The sequence below is a fragment of the Trichoderma evansii genome, assembly GCF_050947405.1.
Source record: "Trichoderma evansii strain SZMC 28006 chromosome Unknown GGI43scaffold_7, whole genome shotgun sequence".
Lineage (NCBI taxonomy): Eukaryota > Fungi > Ascomycota > Sordariomycetes > Hypocreales > Hypocreaceae > Trichoderma > Trichoderma evansii.
In genome coordinates, this window is record NW_028145199.1 from 501223 (window position 1) to 518732 (window position 17510).

The window sequence follows — 17510 nt, forward strand, 5'->3', positions numbered from 1 at the left end:
AATTATAGGGGTCTATACGCGTAATAAGTGCTTATGGTGCAGTTTTGTACGCACGTATTCATTTTGCGGTCTTTCTTTTTCTGGGCCCTGCTAGTCGGGGTTTCGCCCAAAGAGGAAACAGCTGGATTGAAAAGCGATTATCGAATTCTCGTCCTGGCCGGCGGAGGTCCGTGCGCCGAAAGCCCATAGCCCGAGTCCGAGTCGGTCTTTGCCCCTCTTTGGTGAATTTGCCGAGTCCATGTCCGAAGGCAGCGTCATCACATGCGTCTTCGCTTTCGTTTACCTATTCGCGTATCTTTTTTTTTTTTTAATTCTCTATTCTCAATCTTATCAATCTACTATACGCTGCCAAAATACGACCTTGTTATGGAGCACACTCCCAAGACGGTGGTTGTGGAGGGAGAGCGACGCCGGCGGAGACCTGCAATGTAAGGCCGCATCTTCAGCTTTCACCCCAACTTTGAGTTTCACAGCAGATAGTTGATAAGAATAAAACAAAAAATATAGATCCTGCGCGCTTTGTAGGAAGCGCAAACTACGATGTAACCGGCAGCGGCCTTGCAGCAACTGTATCCGATCCAAGGCCGAGACATGCGTCTATGAGAGTCACGGTTTGGGGCCTCACGCGACTACGCAGAACCCGATTGGCGTCTTCTTTCTCGATGCTGATGCGCCAACATCAGCTCCAGCTCAATCTGTCTCAAATTCTAGCCCTAATGAATCACTCAGCACAAGAAATCATACTTCAAACCCGGCGACTAGGAATCTGATAAGCCCCTTGACACCAAGAAGCCAGGATGAATCAATCACCAACCGAAGCATCGTTGAAGCTGGCAAAGTCTGGTCTTCCATTCACGATTATTGTTCAACACAACCAAGACCTTCTTCATCCCAGCCAAGGCCTTCACCACAGCAGCAACAGCAGCCGCAAACACAGCAATCGCAGTCTCCTTACGATACTAGTGAAATGGATTTCCTCAAGCAAGCGCGTCGCATAACGGGAGGAGAGATCCACTTCCATCGTGACCATCACTTGCCAAACTCGACGGAGCCGGCTCTGATACGGAGCGTTACGCATAAGACGCGATTCTTTGGCCAAAGCCATTGGATCAATGTCTTCCAAGTAGTAAGCAGATAACTTTAGTTGAGAGACCCCAAAGATGTCCGAGCACATCGCTCACTGGTTGCTTTAGTTCAAGAACATGTTTGTACTGAATGAAGTACATCTTCTTGAAGAGAAGTCCAACACCTATCCACTACTTCTCAAGTGCAAATCTCTAGCCAAAATCATCAAGGCCAAGCGAAATCCTTCTTGGCCGACAGTCCCGACAAGAGATCTGCCGGATAGGCAAGTTTGCGACAAGCTCATCGACTGCTACTTGAAGACGACGGAGAACATGCACAGAATTCTGCATTTGCCGTCCTTTAAGAGGGATTACGAAGAACTATGGGAGCCCGGGGCTTTTCCTGATATAGCCTTCATCGTTCATCTCAAGCTGGTGCTGGCTCTTGGCACACTTTGCTACGACGAAGAGTTCTCTATGCGCAATTCAGCTGTGCACTGGGTGTACGAAGCGCAAACATGGATATCAGAACCCGAGTTCAAGGCTCGATTAGGTATTCAGTTCATACAGACTCACATACTGTTGCTCCTAGCTCGGGAAGCTGTTGGTGTCGCTGGCGATTCAGTCTGGGTGTCCGCAGGCGAGCTGGCGAGAAGGGCCATGCACATGGGCCTACACCGAGATCCGCACCACTTGCCAAAGCGAAGCCTCTATGCAACTCAAATGCACAGGAGGTTGTGGAACACGATTCTCGAGATACTCTTGAAAACGAGCCTGTCGTCGGGCGGCCCTCCACTCATTTCCCTCGACGACTTTGACACGGAGCCCCCGGGCAACTTTGACGACGAGCAGCTCATGACTGAGGGCTCGGTCGAAAAACCCGAGGGCGAGTACACCAACATGTCAATCGCACTCGCCCTGAGGAATGCCCTTCCCGCTCGTCTTGCGGTGACAAGCTTCTTAAACGACCTCACTTCGTGCGGGACGTATGAGAGGACGCTGGAACTAGATGCCGAATTACGATCGGCCTACAAGATTCTCGTCCACACCCTCCGCGGATTCAAATCCAAACAATCGACCAGCGAAGCAGCGTCCGGACCTTCGGAGCTAGACTTGCGATTCATCGACTTCATCATGCAACGGCACATATCCGCCCTCCATACGCCCTACTTCATCCCCGCCCTACGGCAGACCAAATACGCCCTATCGCGCAGGCTCGCCATCGAGGCCACTCTCAAAATCTGGGCCGCAGTCTTCCCTTCCTCAGCCATAATGTCCCATCGCCGCAATCAAGACCCTTCTCCTTCCTCATCTACATCTCCTCTTTCTTCTAGTCTCGGCAACGAGGATCTCCTCACGCGCCTCTCCTACACCGGCCCGGGCTTCCACAGGAGCGCTGCCATGCAGGCCAGCCTGCTCATCACCGCCGAGCTCGATACCCAGCTCCGCGAAGACCAGGGCCTCGTGCCGCTGCCTCTCCGGGCGGACCTCGTCTCTGTCATCCGAGAGGCCGAGGACCACAGCCTGCGCTGCATCAAGAGCGGCGAGACAAACGTCAAGGGCTACCTGGTCACCTGCGTCATCACCTCCCACATAGAAGCTCTCATGAGCGGTTTCGATCCATCCGAGATTCCTGCCCTGTTTCGAAAGGCTTCTGAAGAGTCGATGGAGCGTTGTGTGCGGATTTTGGAGGAGCAGGCTGGGGAGAGCCAGGATGTGGGAGCTGTGCATGTGGACGAGGACATGGGTATAGGGATGCGGCAGCAGAGCCCAGATTGGGATTTTTTGGTAAGTCAATGGTCTCTTCTTTTCTATTTATTTCGTAATGGTTTTACTTATACTGCTCTTTACAGATTTCAGACGCCATGTTTGCGTATAACACTGGGCTAAACGAGCCCATGAATTGGTTTATGAACGATGGCACTCGCTAAAGATCGCTTGAGGTTGTAGGAATGGAGTAGAGACCCAGGGATCGTACCCTTGTAAAACACATATATCCGGAAAACATAATCATAATGTATCATATTGTACAATAGCTAAAAGAAACTCTTCTACAATCTCGAGTAGTCTTTGTCTGTGTCTGAATAGTGTATATGCTTTCTTACGAAGGAAGCATTTCAACAACGCAAATGGGCGGATGGTTTAGTGGTATAATTTTCCCTTAGCATCAAGCAACCTTCGAGTTGCTTAACCGCATGGGAAAGGTCCGGGGTTCGATTCCCCGTTCGTCCAGTTGTTATTCCTTTTTTGCATTTTTTTTCTACCATCTTCTATTTTTTGCGGATACGACTATTATCCAATTTTTTTTCCTTGGAGCGGATATGGCTTCGGTGGGACTCCGGCTCGGGCTTTGGTCGGTCCCGGGTTTCGTCGGAGGTACGTACCTTTTTGTTAAGCCCGTCAGTCATGACTAAGAGAGTAAGGGGGGCGCATCTCTTTCATCATACTTCGTTTTACGAGGCCAGCATGAAAGACAAGATGCAGATGGATGCAACCCTTTGATACGCGCCATTAGTCTCAGGCAGCCCACGCGGCGAGTTAATTAATTCATCGTCATTCTTCCCCAAAAGGAGCGGCGAGCAATGCTTCACCGCCTCGTGTCTGCTAGCAGTCGCAGTATTGGGTGGTGGCTCCTGAGAGAGATCTCCCGCGCACTTGTAATATCGCTACTGTTTCGAGGTAGACTGAGAAGGACACGGTACCAAGAAGCCATCTCCTACTGCTGCTAACATGTCCGGAGCGTCATCTTAGCGCCTAGGCTTGTCTCAATCCAGGTTTATACGCCTACCTACAGACGCGCGGAACGCAATAGTGGTCTAAATTAACGAATTGTTTTAATAATAGTACGGGGTGCTGCATGTGGGGGTGGTGTTCCGTCCATGTATTGGATGTGCAAGCCAGCTACTCTGTTCAGTCAGCCTTCTCATGTATGCAGTAAGGGTGCCATGGTCTGAGGGGATGGTAGTGTAGAGTAGCTCAGTCTAACAAGATATTGGACAGCATGAGTGGTTAAAGAAGCTTCCGGGGATACACTGACATCCTACAACGAGGTTATATCTCAATGCTCAAGGCATATACATCACGCCGCTTCACATATTCCTGAACCCAACGTTCAATAGCATAATGCTCTTTGATCGTATAGGTGATATTTCTCGAGCTTCAGAGGGGCAATCCTTTCGTCGAACAGACTCCTGCGGAACAAAGATGGTGGGGGAGTGAAGAAGAGGGGAGGCAGAAATGGCGGGGCATGTATGCCTTCAGGAAGCTTGAGTAGGCATAGCTCCGACCGCTCAACAAGAAAGCATCCTGGCTTCGTCAATGCGACTTATTGCACCGTTGTTCCTTTTGCGATAAGTCATTCGACTTTTTCAGCTGCCCAGGGATTCCAGCACACTCCAAGCAGAGGGCGGCCATGCCAATAATAGTACATAGCACTGTGATAGTCTGTCAGGGTAAAAGGGTCGTGGCGCCTCTGCCCCTCCATGCTCCACGTTGATAGGATATGACGTCCGTAGCTATGAAATCAGGGGGCAGCAAACGGGTGGCCTGTGTACAGTGAGCTGAGCCACAAAGGTGCCCAGCTGCTCTCCACGATTCAAGACGCAATGGTCTCTGCACAATGCCTCGCTGTCCTCCGGCTCCTGAGCGTGGAGACTCAAGGACCCATTTGCCACACTACGTATGTGCTGGGAGCCACCAATCGCGTTATCATGGCTCCTGGAGCTTGCGAGTCCAGATCATCAGATGGGCGGAAGCTGGACAGCGAACCCACGAATGGAGTCCCCTTGATCCACACTGCTACGCCATTGAAACTTGCCAAAATAACAACGCAGTAGCCTCGGGTGCATCGTTGGGTGTATGGCTAAGGGGCAAGGGGTTATCACGTAGATCATTGGATGTGCAAAGGGTCGCGAGGCCGCTGACCCCTCTTGCGCGATGAGGCAGCTCTAAGCTTATAAATAGCTCTGCCGCTCCCACTGGTAACCTTCTTTTGCTTCTCTTTCGAATTAAACACTCTTCTTCTTAAATCCACATACCACACAACTTCTCTTATTCACAATGGGTTGGTTCGACGGTATGATTATCTGCAAAAGCTGTCCCGTGTGGTACCATGTCGTCTAATTGATGCTACAGATAACTCTGATCAGGCTCAGGCCTACGAACAGGTCACCCAGCGACCTCACGAAGCCCAGTGGTCTCACGAGCTCATCGGCGGCGCTGCCGCTTACGAGGCTGCCAAGGCCTACGAGGACCACGTTGCCAACAACGGTGAGAATGCTCCCTTTGCTGAGCTCGGATATAAAGTTCATTTAGCTAACTTTTCACCGTGCAGGCCACCCTGACGAGCACGCCAAGGCCAAGGAGATCCTCGCCGGTGCCATTGGCTTCTTCGTCGACCGTGAGGTTGAGACCAAGGGTCTTGACTTCATTGACCGCGAGAAGGCCAAGCGCCACGCTCAGCAGGAGGCTGAGCAGCAGCTCAACAACCAGTACGGAGACCGATGGTAAATACAGTCAGATAGAAAAGAAAAATCGACAGTACCATTGAAATCCATTCACTTTGTTCCAAGACGCGTGTGACGATGCGGGGTCTGCGATGACCCCTCCATGAGGCCTCTCCAGAAACAGTGGTGTGGCCGCTGGTTGGATGGGATGCTGGCATCTGCTGCATCTGTCTCGCAACTCGCAGGGTCCGAGCTGCCCACCCCAAGCCATCGTAACTCAGAAAGAGTGAGTGAGGGGGAGGGGGCTTCGTAAGCACTGATCCTGTAGTATGTACCGGTAGTCACAGCACCAGCACGAAGCTGACGCTGTAAATGCGCCCGTACAAAGTACATTGCGTGAATTGTGGCCAGGCGTCACTGTAAACCAATCTCAGTGCGTCCCTGGACCTGAGTGACGATAGTGGTTGGCTAGCCGGGAAACGATTGCCGATTAGCTCCAGGCCAAGCCGGCTGCTGCAGGTATAGTGGCTGAGAAAAGCTTGGCCGCTGGAGAAAGCTGGGCCAGGGCCAACTTGTGGATGAAACGCTCGAGCATTTGCGGTGCAGAAAGGGTCTCTCCATGGACCTCTAGCGGGGCGCGTCAACCGAGACTACAGCTGAGGGACCGAATCAGATTCCATGGACCTTGCCGCGTTTCCGGGAGGAGCGCTATCAGGACTCACCGCGTCTTCTCGTTGCCCGTTATTCTGGCCTTTTTGGACCAAAGTTGCGCTCCATACTACGCCGTAGCTACCGTGGCTGGGGCTTGTGCTAAGAACGGGGCTTGGACAGCGCCACCCCTCCTTAGCTGAGGCGCTGCCACCATCGACAAGTCCGAGCCGTGACGCTGTCAATGAAGAATGCATACCCGGTAGCATTTCGTATTTGCGATGAAAATGCCGTCATCGTCGCTGTTAGAGTGTACAGACATCTGATGTATGTGTGAATGTTTTGCAGTAGATGATGACTTGACGTTTTTTTTTGTGTAGAGGAATGTGCGTTCGCGGACTATCGTAATTCCCGAAAAGCGGTATAGGCAATACATAGTAGATACAAACTGAAACGCCTGATTGATTGCTCATGCAGGCTTCTTTCTCCAAACTTGCTGGAGATTTGGGGACGTCAAACTGTATATTAATTCCCGGCACACCATCAATTAAGCTTATCCAACTGGCTACAAATTGAAAGTGGTGCTACTCTGCTGCCATCCAATGAGTGAATGGCAGCGATTGATCCAATAGCTTAGCTGAAAGAAGCCAAGTGATTGAGCCCGTACCACAGTATTCTGCTCGACAGCGGTCAACGCTCTCTTCCATTTCATCTACGTCTATATCGTACTCTACATACAACATGCAATATTTAGCTTAGACGGCTACATATCTTCCCGACAAAAAACCACTTTCGCACGTTTGCATAAATATGTTCCCCCTTTTATCAGTCGTATTGTAAAGAAAAATGCTCCATCATAGTCATTTAAGCTAACTTAATGCTCCAGTCTTCTCCAACACGTGCACGGACGTTGTTAACAGTGGCAAATGCAGCCCTGCCGTTCTCGGCGGCGCGGTAATCAACCGTGGCAGACCAAGTGCGTCCTTCGGATTCAACTTGAACCTCCTGGCGGTTCCACGAAGCAGGAGCACCAACAACGATGATCTTGTTTACGTGGACATCCCGCATGGCCTTGAGCCACTTGCCAGGCTTGATCTTTCGCGCATCTCGTCCCTCTGGATCGACTGAAGTGAGAACGTCGCCGTTCAAGCTGAATTTGCGATAGATGTATTGGCCATCCTCATGCTCGTAAGAATCGCCGTCGTCAGCGTACAGCTCTCCTTCAGCCTCGCCATTCTTGGAGACGGAGATGACCAAAGTGTAGTCATCGAAACGCATGAGGCTGCTCGAACGGCGAGGGATATCACGACGAGTGATAATGTGACCACCTCGCATCAGCATTGGTATCCGATCAAGCGGAGCATCAAAAGTGACATGTTTGCCCTTTTGTGTCTTGGCTACGTTGTACGTAGTGTAGTCGTAGTAAACCTCGTCATCAGGAATCCAGATATCGGTCGAGAATTTATCCTTCTCTACAATTGGCTTAACGAGCAAACCAGTGGATCCTACGAAGAACTGGTCATCGATGGCCAAGCCGCCTTCCTCAGAGGGGTGTGTCCAAAACATCGGTCGGAGAATTGGGTCACCATCCCGGTTTGCGTAGAAGAACATGGTATACCACGAGGGGAGGAGAGAATACCGCAATCTCAATGCGGCAGTAACAATGGCGGTATAAGGCTCACCAAGCAGATATGGCTCACGGCGACGAGCGTCGATATGAGCATGGCCGCGGAAGAAGGGGTAAAATGCACCTGCTTGGTACCAGCGGGCAAGCAAATCTTTCTCGGGATCTCCAAAAAAACCTGCGACATCGGCTCCGGCAAATGGGAAGCCAGAGACACCTTGGTTCAACACCATGGGAATGGAACCCTGGAGATGGCCCCAGTCTGCTAGGTTGTCGCCCGTCCACATGGCACCGAAACGCTGAGAACCAGCATAGAAAGATCGAGTCAGCACAAAGGGACGTCGAAGTTCGCCCTTCTTACGAGTTTGAAGAGCCTCAAAGGTAGCATGGTGAAAGGTCATGCCGTTCAGGTTGTGGACGTCTCGGTGTTCCCAGTTGTCATGATGCAAGTTGTCTCGAGGCATACTGGTCTCTGGTCCGTCAAAAACCGAAGGCTCGTTCATATCGTTCCAGATGAAAGTATTCTCCATCGTTCCCTTGAACTTGTCGTATTTGTATAGAGTCCTCCACCACTCGCGAGCCTTGGGGTTGAAACAATCGATCCAGTTGGACTGGCCCGGCCAGCAGTGGCCATCAAAGGTTTTGCCTTCTTTGTCGTGGACTGCAAGATCCAAAGATCGGAGTTGCTCATTGATCGGGTAGTCTTCGGTCCTCTTGATGTGTGGATCAATAATGACTACGAGCTTCCTGCCATGGCTATCCAGCTGCTTGCCCATGCTAATGGGGTCAGTGAAGGAGTGGGGATCCCAAGTAAAGTATTTGATGCCATCAGTGTATTCAATATCCAGCCAAATGACATCATATGGAATCTTGAACTTGTCAAATCTCTTGTCAACGTCTTTGACATCATCATCAGAGATATAGTTCCATCGGCACTGATGATAGCCGATAGCAAATTCCTGAGGCATGGCGGTATATCCGGCCAGCTCACCATATTTCTTGGTGACATCCTTGGGAGTAGGGCCCAGGAGAACAAAGACATCAAGGATACCGCTTTCAGAAATCCAGTGGGTCTGCGTGCTGGTTGGGGCACCGGAGCTTAGGCTCAGGGGATTGCTGCTGCCCTTGGCTTTGATGATGTCAACCCAAGTTTCAGCAGCATTGAGCCAGAAGACGCCGACGGAAGAATCCTTTCGGTGAGCTTGCATAAAAGGGATTGATCCATAGAGTGTCATAGGGCTATCAAGAATATACTCGAAGACATCGGCATTGTACATGCGATATGGCTCTTGGAAATTGCCCTCGCCGCCTCGGGTTTCCTTGAGGGACAGAGGCCCAGTGTGTTCGGGGATACCGTAAACGTGCTCGTATCCATGGAATGAAATGTCCAGGGCTATACTTTCGGGGCCACGAGGCTTTGAATCTGTATTTCCACCGAAAGACTCATCCCACCAGGTGCTTTCATCTTCTTCGGTGTTGTTTTCCTCTCCCTCTGGCCTTTCGATCTTTGGTCGCCAATGTTCAACATTCAGCAAGCCACGCTCGTTGAACTTGATGTGAGAGGCACCGTCCCTTCGGAAGTCGATTTCAAAGGGCGAGAGTCTGATTACGGCCTCAAATTTGCCTTCAGGGCCGTACTTGACATTGATCTGAGAGCCCTCCTGGTGGACAATTTCAGCCTTCAGATCGGGCTCCAGACCGCCAACAATAGTCCATTTCTCGGCTTCGTTGTAACGTTCTTTTCTGGCAATGCTGTTGTGTCTCAACTCAATGTCCTTGTTTTGTCGTCTCTCCTCATCAATGCTGACGCGAGCAACACCCGATTGAAGGAACGAGATTGTAAGAGGCAGTCGGACGGTATCGCCATTGACATTGATCGTTTTTAAGACGACAGCTTGGAGCTGGCCATCTTTCAAAGTAGGAGATTCGACGACTGCTTGATAAGGAGATACCCATGTCGAGCTCTGGGAAGCCGCGTTATCGGCATAGGCGCGGTTTCGCTTACAAAAGCCGGCCTGGTCGCACTTCTTGAAATCGTGTTCCTTGACACCCACTGGATATCACATCATCAGTAAAGAGGTTTTAGAGTTGAATTATGCTGGTTATGTCATACAGGCTGGTCCAATTAGGCATGAGAATAAGCTCAGAAAGCTGAAGAGCACTGTCCACTTCTGGGACAGCCCCATCGTCAACCTCATGACGAGGGCGCGACTGGGCAAGTAAACAAATGGGCTGTGCGGTACAAAGATTCGCTATTCAATTAGGCGGCAACGGCAGGCCACATTGGTTCATAAAGAGGTCGGTGATACACAGCCTCATTCAGTCAATCAGCTGAGGCTATGGGATGATGCTGGTGATGGAATTCCTCTCAGAGGCAAGTCTAACACCCTTGGGATTGGGTAGCGTCGTCGAGATTAAGCTATGTTGTCCGTTTGGGACCTCCTCGGCAGCTCTCGATTGGGCATAGCCTGCCAGCCGGGTTACAAGCTGGAGGGGTAGGCCTCGCTAGATGCATTACGACGAATAATGCGATTTGATATTTGCTTATGGCGGTCAACACAGACGTCAGATTGACACTGTACGTGGAAGCTTTCGAGATGGGATAAAACCTTGAAAACTTGGAGATGAGATGAAGGTTTAGAGATAGTATGAAGCCCTTCCCACTACTCTATTCGACTACTACGTACTTTAAGAACAGCTGCATCTACTGCTGACCTCCAAGGCCCTGTGTTATCCTCATCCCATCTTGAGCTTACCATTGGCCAGTTCTGACCCTGCATATCCCTTTTACATGTACGTGAATCTGCAATACCCCCATTATAGCTAATATTTCTGCATCATGCCTAAGCTTTTCAACCTCTACCTAGCTGACATCGGTATTGCCTTAAGCGAAAGTGTGTTACTATATACTCTGCCGAGACAACTCATCCCAACCCACCGCACTGTACAAGCAGCCATCTGTTCCTTATTTGCCCATAAAATCACCAGCCAGCAAATCATCATGCCTGAACCCCACCACGAGGGCCCCGCTTCCAGCCCAAAGTCCACCATTCCGCAGCCAAAAAAGCAACAGCGATACAACCCGCTATTGCGGTGGACTACGGTTACCGTTACCCTCCCCCCACCAATTTTCTTCGTCCCGCTACTTCTCGCCGCCATTTACTTTCTCTTTTCTTCTTCTCCTTCTCCTCAAATCCAGCAATCTTGTTCTCTTCAACCCGTTCCGCAAGTCCAAACAGCTTCTCTTAGCTCCTCAACTTCAAAAACCGCCGCAATGTCTCCGTCTACCGAGCAAACGTGAGATACCCCGCCATCTACCCCTCGATCAGCTGGGGATTTTTTTTTCTAGCAGGAATCTAACTTCCTCGATAGCTTCATTGCCATCAAGCCTGATGGTGTTCAGGTTAGTTTCACTATATTCTACCATTTTCGCTGTTTAAATTTCTTATGCTAACTTTGCTATAGCGTGGCCTGATTGGCCCCATCATCACTCGCTTCGAGCAGCGAGGGTAAGAAGCCACGGCCGACCTTGTACGAAGTTGCAGAAACTGACGAAATCTATTCAACAGCTTCAAGCTTGCTGCCATTAAGCTCGTCACTCCCGGCAAGGCCCACCTCGAGGCTCACTGTTGGTCACCACACTAAACGAACACCAATATGATGTTATTTACTGACTGGTCCACAGACGCTGATCTCGCCGGCAAGGATTTCTTCCCTGGCCTTATTGAGTGTAAGCTTCCACTCAGCACCACAAATGCACCGAGTTTTCTGCTGACCTTTTCCCCTTATTAGACATGAACTCTGGCCCCATCTGCGCCATGATCTGGGAGGGCCGTGATGCCGTCAAGACCGGCCGTAGTATGTTATCCTGACAAGCTGCTCTTGGATCTATCCAACTAACGCATTCATTTAGCCATCCTCGGTGCCACCAACCCTCTTGCCTCTGCCCCTGGCACCATCCGTGGCGACTACGCCATTGATGTCGGCCGCAACGTCTGCCACGGTTCTGACACTGTCGAGAACGCCCAGAAGGAGATTGCTCTCTGGTTCAAGGAGGGCGAGCCCGTTTCCTACAAGGCTTCTCAGTTCGGCTGGATCTACGAGAAGGAGTAAACTGTCATTTATTAGGAAGCTTCAAATACTGCTGTCCTCGCACCATTGGATAAGCTGTACGATGATAGAACAATAAAAAAAATATGCTGAAATTGTTGTGTTGCGCCTCTTTCTTCAGGGCTTTCGTGTTAGTGTAGATTTAGCTCTAATGAGTATGCTTGCAAACCACGGCGTGGCCCAGACACTACCGATGATTCGGATGGGAAGAAGGGCTTTCGTTATCGCGTATGCCAGGGCAACCTCGACAAGGATTTTGTACTTTTGCTCCCCATTGTGCCAGCGCTGCACAGCATCCTCCACAGGTGCGTTCTGGACCGTAGTCTCGGATGCAGACGTGTCACTACTATCTTCCTGCCCAAAGCCAAACAAGCCCTTACGCTTGAAATACCTCTCGTACCTCTCAATCCCTCCTTGCACGGACTCTCCAAAATGATCGGTCACATAGGATATAGGTATGTAGTTGGTATAGTGAAACAGGGAAAAAAGCCCAAACAAAGGTACAATTGCTGTGATTTCGTGTAGAATCATAAACGAAACGACATGCGAAACAGGGGCACTGCGTAGGCCATTTGTGTATTTTTGTAGGCGTTTGGGGAGCTTGGACGTTAGGCGGTCGAGGCGCGATATGCCGCTCGCTTCGGTGGACTGGGCCCGGACTGATTGCAGGTGGAGTGTAGAAGGGCGTATTCGTAATGTTGGGCGCCAGTTGAAGGCAATGCGGGCGCGAGACATGACAGGCGATTTTGTGACGGGTGCAGTTTGTTAGAAGGAAGTTTTGACGCTGGTCAAGCAGCTCCATCGGACATTTTGTGGTGGGGCCGATTTGGATCGCTTAAGCTTCAGTGCTCATCTAACGGAATGAGCCCGTCTCTTTCTCAGAAAGTGATGGTTGTAATATCTCTATTTATAGCATTTTCTAACATGATAATTCTTTGTTCTTAAGGTATGATATGAGTTTTTGACTGTTATGATTCTTTTGTAACCCAAAATAACGCCGTTTGAATTCCCTAGGTTGAAGTGTCCAGCACCTTTATTCTTAGCCAATCCGTAATGCCCTTATCCCTGTATAGCAAAGAACGCCCAAGCCAACACTTCCTCCATATTCCATGTATAAATCGTAGTTGTCATAATGTCGTACCGGTTTATCAATTTCTTTTTCTCCCAACTTAATCTAAATCTTTTTAGTTAGATGCAGTCTGGTCCATGGGGATAAGTAGGCCATACGGCTATGGGTCTGCTTTAGAGCCATCACTCAAGCAGCGGAGTGTTATCGCCAAAAACATCTTGGCCTTTGACCAAAGTTGGTTCCTGCGAAATCTTCTTGTACGGCGTGCCTCTATTGCTGATCTTGGCATATAGATTGCTTCTTCCACCGGCGGCCTTAATCCATCGGTAGCAAGCGATAATCCTTTGTGCCATCGTGCTTGTGTGTAATAGTGATGTGATATCGATCGAATAAGGTAATAAGTAATTTGAAAGTTTAATAACGAAAAATGATATTATAAATTGTTTATTGATGTTTCTTTTGGGCCTCCTGGGCTGTTGGATGCTGTGATTAAAATTGAACTCGTTCTACGATGCGATGGTATATATAATTGCTCGGGATGGCACCACGTAAGAACGATATCGACGCATAAGAAGTTGCCCCCCAGCTTTTTCTATTTTTGTATAGCCCCTGAGCAGGTTTGGTTGGGTTCTTCTGCTTGCCCCAATGTTTGTCTAGGCCATCATACAAGGAGAGCTTCACTTTGGTTCGCTATCCGGACCTGAAACGGGAAACATGCAGGGACTCCTGGCGCTTCGAAACTGATTCGCCAAAAAAACGGCCAGGGAGTGGGTCTCCCGAGTACTGCCGCATTTGGCTGATGAGGGGTTACTTCAAGATGGCTCAAGATACTGATGATACTGTACATATAAATTCCTCAAAGAAATCTGGTTTCAAATCTAGCAGTACAGTTATTATATCAAAATGTCTATGACCGTTAAAGATTGCATAAAGGTTCGGCCGGGATTCCCCCGTCCGATCCCCAATACCCCGCATAATGTTATTGAGCAGTTCCAGATGAAGGACAAGGTCGTGGTGGTAACAGGAGCTTCAGATGGAATAGGCCTTGCCGTGGTAGAGGCCATGGTAGAAGCAGGCGCAAATGTCGCCATGTGGTATAATTCGTGAGCTGCGCCCTCAAGTTCCATTGTCGATATATATTCTGCTTTTTAATATGCTTACACCGACCTCAAGGAACGACGCAGCGGTCGAGAAAGCCAAGAGCTTCAGCGAGACTCACAAGATCAAAGCTATTGCTTATCAAGTCGATAGTGAGACTCTTTTGTATCTACTATCGAAATATGACTTCATCGCTAACATGTCTGATAGTCTCTCAAGCCAACCTAGTGAACTCAGCCATCGGTAGGGTCGTCAAAGATTTCGGCAAGATTGATGTGTTTGTTGCAAACGCAGGTGAGTTAGAAAGAGCATTAATAATACGAAAACAAGGGGCCAAACACTGAAACGTTTTAAGGCATGGCAATCTCAAAGCCTATCCTAGAGCAAACACTAGATGAGTATCGTAAACAGATGTCTGTAAATGGTACGTAAACCCGGCGTTCATCTATCGGTAAATTTTATGCTAATTGATTGTAAAGTGGACGGCGTAGTGTTTTGTTCCAAATACGTCGGCCAGATCTTCAAGAGTCAGGGTTTTGGCAACTTAATCATCACGTCCAGCATGAGCGCTCACATTGTCAACGTGCCTGTGGACCAGCCAGTGTATAACGCGACCAAATCATTCGTCACCCATTTCGGAAAGTCTCTTGCTCGTGAATGGCAAGAGTTTGCAAGAGTCAATATCGTATCACCTGGATTCTTCGATACAAAAATGGGCGCCAATCCTCTGGCTATCAACGAGGCTTATCGGATGTCAACGTTGGGTAGGCAAGGCCATGTCAAGGAGATCAAGGGCTTGTACTTGTATCTTGCTAGCGATGCGTCAACTTATATGACTGGAAGTGATCTCCTCATTGATGGAGGTTACGTTCTTCCATAATAAACGTGGCTCGAAGAAGACGTATGTTTAGTTAGATAGCCCTGAAGATTTAAATTGTGAAGCTAAAACTAGTTCTGCCGCTACTCATCCCCACGTGCATTAGAAGGGTATAAGTGCAACTTCGCATTGCCTTTACTTAAGTATGTTTCCAGTTGAGCAGGTTTGCTTAGTAGTATAAGCACATGTATCCTGCCCTTTGTTGAATATTGGCCCATGCTCAATACAAGCCAAGAGAGCTAGCTCAATAAAGAGTCTAACGCCCTTATACCAATGACAATAAGTTGGATACAGTCATTTCAATAAACTAAGTTTGGCTGGACCAACACACAAGATCCACATTAGTCCGCATCTTACCTAGTTAGTAGACCAACTAAAGCAGTGCGTTGACAGCTTCGATAGATTGGCATGTTTGTTACTTATGGCTTTCATTTGTGCCTTCAAGGCCTTTGTAGTTCCAAAATCGCTCAATTTAAGTATATGGTATTTAACCTATATTCTACCAATTTCCTTCCAAAAATTATCTCTGTCAGCCTATACATCGCCCTAAGCATGCCATCCAGCTTCACCAAAGTCGAGTCCGCTGCAGGAATGCAGGATTTCACCGAGGACGAGCCCTCCCGTGGGTCCAATGAATTTTTGATCGACCATGGATCAAAATCAAGAAGTGGTCAAGTTCAAAGAAAGAGCCTCTTTTGGACCATTTCAATGGTTTTGAGCGCTATCGGTGTTGTTGAATTGATAGCGTCAGCGACTATCCTCTTGCAACTGCGCTCACTGAACCAGCCTCAAATAGGTAGCGAAATGAATCATTTGATCCCCAAATGTTAGTGAAACACCGCTGCTATCCAAAGAAAGCTGTTAATTATAAACACAGTTCCTATTCATCAGGTCCTTTTTCAGAAAGACGCAGCAGCGACAGTTAAAAGTCTGAGCAAAGAAGACAGGAATGAGACTCGGGAAAATTGGCTCACCTATATGCCGAGTGAGTCAAGCTTCCAGAGATAATCCATTGGAGGAAATTTCAACCTCTAATAAATATAACCTTATAGAAGGAAACGGATTCATCGCTGTGAATGATTTTGAGAAATATAATCTACCAGAGCCCATTTGGTATCAAGGGAACCTCACCTACTCGATCGCTGTTTTCCACCAGTTACACTGCTTGGTATTTGACCTTCCCCTAGTATAGTACTCACGGTTTTCTCACAAGTATATTTAGTATATTGTCATGGATATGTATAACAACCTTCTTGATCCTACCTCCGAATATCGAACAGACCCCAGCAAATCCAACATATACTCAGATGCTCAAGAGCATGTTCAACACTGCTTTCGGTATTTGCGGCAATCTGTAACCTGTTGTGGAGATACAACTCTGGAGGGACATATCCCAAACAGCCCCTTGAATGGTACAGATGGAACAGGAGCAGTGCATGTATGCAAAAATTTTGATGCCATTCGATCGTGGGCTGAAAATAAACGAGTTGTCGACGAAAAGCATCCGTAAGAAAGAAAGAGTGGCCGCTTATGTGGGAGTGAGCCGAGAAGCTAAGGCAGTGGTATACTCGAGTAGGGGTCTAACTCCATTCCTGTACAAGTATGCAAGCATTCGTCGACCATCAAGCAAGGGCAATTGCAAGACAGAGACACTACAAGTTTTGCTCAGAGTGCAAATCTCTATATACGTCTCATAATTCGACACTAGCTCCCAAAACGTCTTTGTTAATTAATAAAAAGAAAGCTGATATATAAATACACTTTACTCTTACTGGCTTTGTTCTATACATTAGTGAATTTATAATGATTCTAGCATACTGATTTCAGTAGCTATCTTTAGTCTACAGCTATTATTCACTATTTATTTTCTTACAGTACGATATATACTATTTCTTTAAATCCTAAGACACATCCTATAATTCATCTAAGCCACCTTCTCAATTAGATAATAGTTAATAGACTATTGCTTATATTTTTTATAATAGAAATATTACTGACCTATCGCCGTCCTATTGCTGACCTATTATTAGCCTATTACCAACCTATTGCTGACCTGGATTATTGCCGATCTATGGCTGACCTATGGCTGAACTATCGTGTAAGAGTGCCTATAGAGGCCTAGGTGAAACGCCCAAGAGAGGGATAGGATATCCCTTATATGCTGTTGCAAAAGACAATACTAGTGTAATTACATGTAGCTAGTAGTACTGAGAATCTTTTTCGATATCGGCGCAGTTGGCATCCTTTCCACTGCTGCATATCACTAACCTATTATTGATCTACTATTGACATATTTTAACCTATTACCAACTCATTACTAACTTACTATTAATTGCTATTACTAAAAAATTGATAAATTTAATAAAAATATTGAACTATGAATTATATAAAGCACTTATACCCTCCGCTTTTATCGATATTCATACTATATTATTATAGAATTAAAATAACAACCCCCCCCCCCTGGAATCCTTTTATATTTAAATTCCTGGAAAAGTCTTCATCATGCAGTTGCCTATTAAGACCCTCTTTACTATTGCTGTAATGTTTACCACTGCTATTGCATAAAGATGCA

The 17510-nt window shown here is 48.0% G+C and overlaps 7 protein-coding genes and 1 non-coding gene across 8 annotated transcripts; 6 read left to right on the plus strand and 2 right to left on the minus strand.

The window, feature by feature from the left end:
- Positions 1–104: 104 nt before the first annotated feature.
- Positions 105–3324, plus strand: GGI43DRAFT_402241 (uncharacterized protein). Its single transcript, XM_083205670.1, has 4 exons — positions 105–428; positions 508–1126; positions 1194–2852; positions 2918–3324. Exons 1-4 carry the CDS (start codon positions 262–264, stop codon positions 2993–2995), a joined length of 2523 nt encoding a protein of 840 aa, XP_083061629.1. The 5' UTR covers positions 105–261; the 3' UTR covers positions 2996–3324.
- Positions 3196–3296, plus strand: GGI43DRAFT_t88. The gene has a single exon. It is a non-coding gene; the product is annotated as a tRNA-Ala (tRNA).
- A 1799-nt stretch (positions 3325–5123) lies between the features above and the next one.
- On the plus strand, positions 5124–5573 carry GGI43DRAFT_382760 (DUF3759 domain-containing protein; the record flags this gene model as incomplete). The annotated part of the gene is made up of 3 exons (XM_083203275.1): positions 5124–5139; positions 5199–5333; positions 5398–5573. The coding sequence occupies 3 exons, from the start codon at positions 5124–5126 to the stop codon at positions 5571–5573; spliced, it is 327 nt and encodes a 108-aa protein (XP_083061630.1).
- A 1448-nt stretch (positions 5574–7021) lies between these two features.
- GGI43DRAFT_422224 (glucan 1,3-alpha-glucosidase ROT2) lies at positions 7022–9979 on the minus strand (the record flags this gene model as incomplete). The annotated part of the gene is made up of 2 exons (XM_083208069.1): positions 7022–9834; positions 9895–9979. The coding sequence occupies 2 exons, from the start codon at positions 9977–9979 to the stop codon at positions 7022–7024; spliced, it is 2898 nt and encodes a 965-aa protein (XP_083061631.1).
- Positions 9980–10782: 803 nt separating this feature from the next.
- GGI43DRAFT_422225 (nucleoside diphosphate kinase) lies at positions 10783–11894 on the plus strand (the record flags this gene model as incomplete). Its single annotated transcript, XM_083208070.1, has 7 exons — positions 10783–11078; positions 11154–11184; positions 11247–11290; positions 11351–11409; positions 11467–11511; positions 11574–11639; positions 11695–11894. The coding sequence occupies 7 exons, from the start codon at positions 10783–10785 to the stop codon at positions 11892–11894; spliced, it is 741 nt and encodes a 246-aa protein (XP_083061632.1).
- Positions 11777–12652, minus strand: GGI43DRAFT_344284 (uncharacterized protein). Its single transcript, XM_083202183.1, has one exon. The coding sequence runs from the start codon at positions 12624–12626 to the stop codon at positions 12009–12011; it is 618 nt and encodes a 205-aa protein (XP_083061633.1). The 5' UTR covers positions 12627–12652; the 3' UTR covers positions 11777–12008.
- A 1146-nt stretch (positions 12653–13798) lies between these two features.
- Positions 13799–15006, plus strand: GGI43DRAFT_402251 (uncharacterized protein). The gene is made up of 5 exons (XM_083205671.1): positions 13799–14063; positions 14134–14210; positions 14269–14352; positions 14414–14482; positions 14538–15006. The coding sequence occupies exons 1-5, from the start codon at positions 13864–13866 to the stop codon at positions 14936–14938; spliced, it is 831 nt and encodes a 276-aa protein (XP_083061634.1). The 5' UTR covers positions 13799–13863; the 3' UTR covers positions 14939–15006.
- Positions 15007–15433: 427 nt separating this feature from the next.
- GGI43DRAFT_433480 (uncharacterized protein) lies at positions 15434–16492 on the plus strand. Its single transcript, XM_083209750.1, has 4 exons — positions 15434–15761; positions 15813–15920; positions 15988–16103; positions 16158–16492. Exons 1-4 carry the CDS (start codon positions 15488–15490, stop codon positions 16443–16445), a joined length of 786 nt encoding a protein of 261 aa, XP_083061635.1. The 5' UTR covers positions 15434–15487; the 3' UTR covers positions 16446–16492.
- Positions 16493–17510: the final 1018 nt, after the last annotated feature.

Excerpts from the sequence above, each read along its gene's own strand:
- GGI43DRAFT_433480 (XM_083209750.1), top strand. The coding sequence starts at position 15,488 with ATGCCATCCAGCTTCACCAAAGTCGAGTCCGCTGCAGGAATGCAGGAT. Across the intron at positions 15,762-15,812 it reads GAATCATTTGATCCCCAAAT|TTCCTATTCATCAGGTCCTT; the intron begins GTTAGTGAAACA and ends TTATAAACACAG. Across the intron at positions 16,104-16,157 it reads TCCACCAGTTACACTGCTTG|TATATTGTCATGGATATGTA; the intron begins GTATTTGACCTT and ends AAGTATATTTAG.
- GGI43DRAFT_344284 (XM_083202183.1), bottom strand. The coding sequence starts at position 12,626 with ATGTCTCGCGCCCGCATTGCCTTCAACTGGCGCCCAACATTACGAATA.
- GGI43DRAFT_402241 (XM_083205670.1), top strand. The coding sequence starts at position 262 with ATGCGTCTTCGCTTTCGTTTACCTATTCGCGTATCTTTTTTTTTTTTT. Across the intron at positions 429-507 it reads CGCCGGCGGAGACCTGCAAT|ATCCTGCGCGCTTTGTAGGA; the intron begins GTAAGGCCGCAT and ends CAAAAAATATAG. Across the intron at positions 1,127-1,193 it reads GGATCAATGTCTTCCAAGTA|TTCAAGAACATGTTTGTACT; the intron begins GTAAGCAGATAA and ends TGGTTGCTTTAG.
- GGI43DRAFT_402251 (XM_083205671.1), top strand. The coding sequence starts at position 13,864 with ATGTCTATGACCGTTAAAGATTGCATAAAGGTTCGGCCGGGATTCCCC. Across the intron at positions 14,064-14,133 it reads GTCGCCATGTGGTATAATTC|GAACGACGCAGCGGTCGAGA; the intron begins GTGAGCTGCGCC and ends ACCGACCTCAAG. Across the intron at positions 14,211-14,268 it reads TATTGCTTATCAAGTCGATA|TCTCTCAAGCCAACCTAGTG; the intron begins GTGAGACTCTTT and ends CATGTCTGATAG.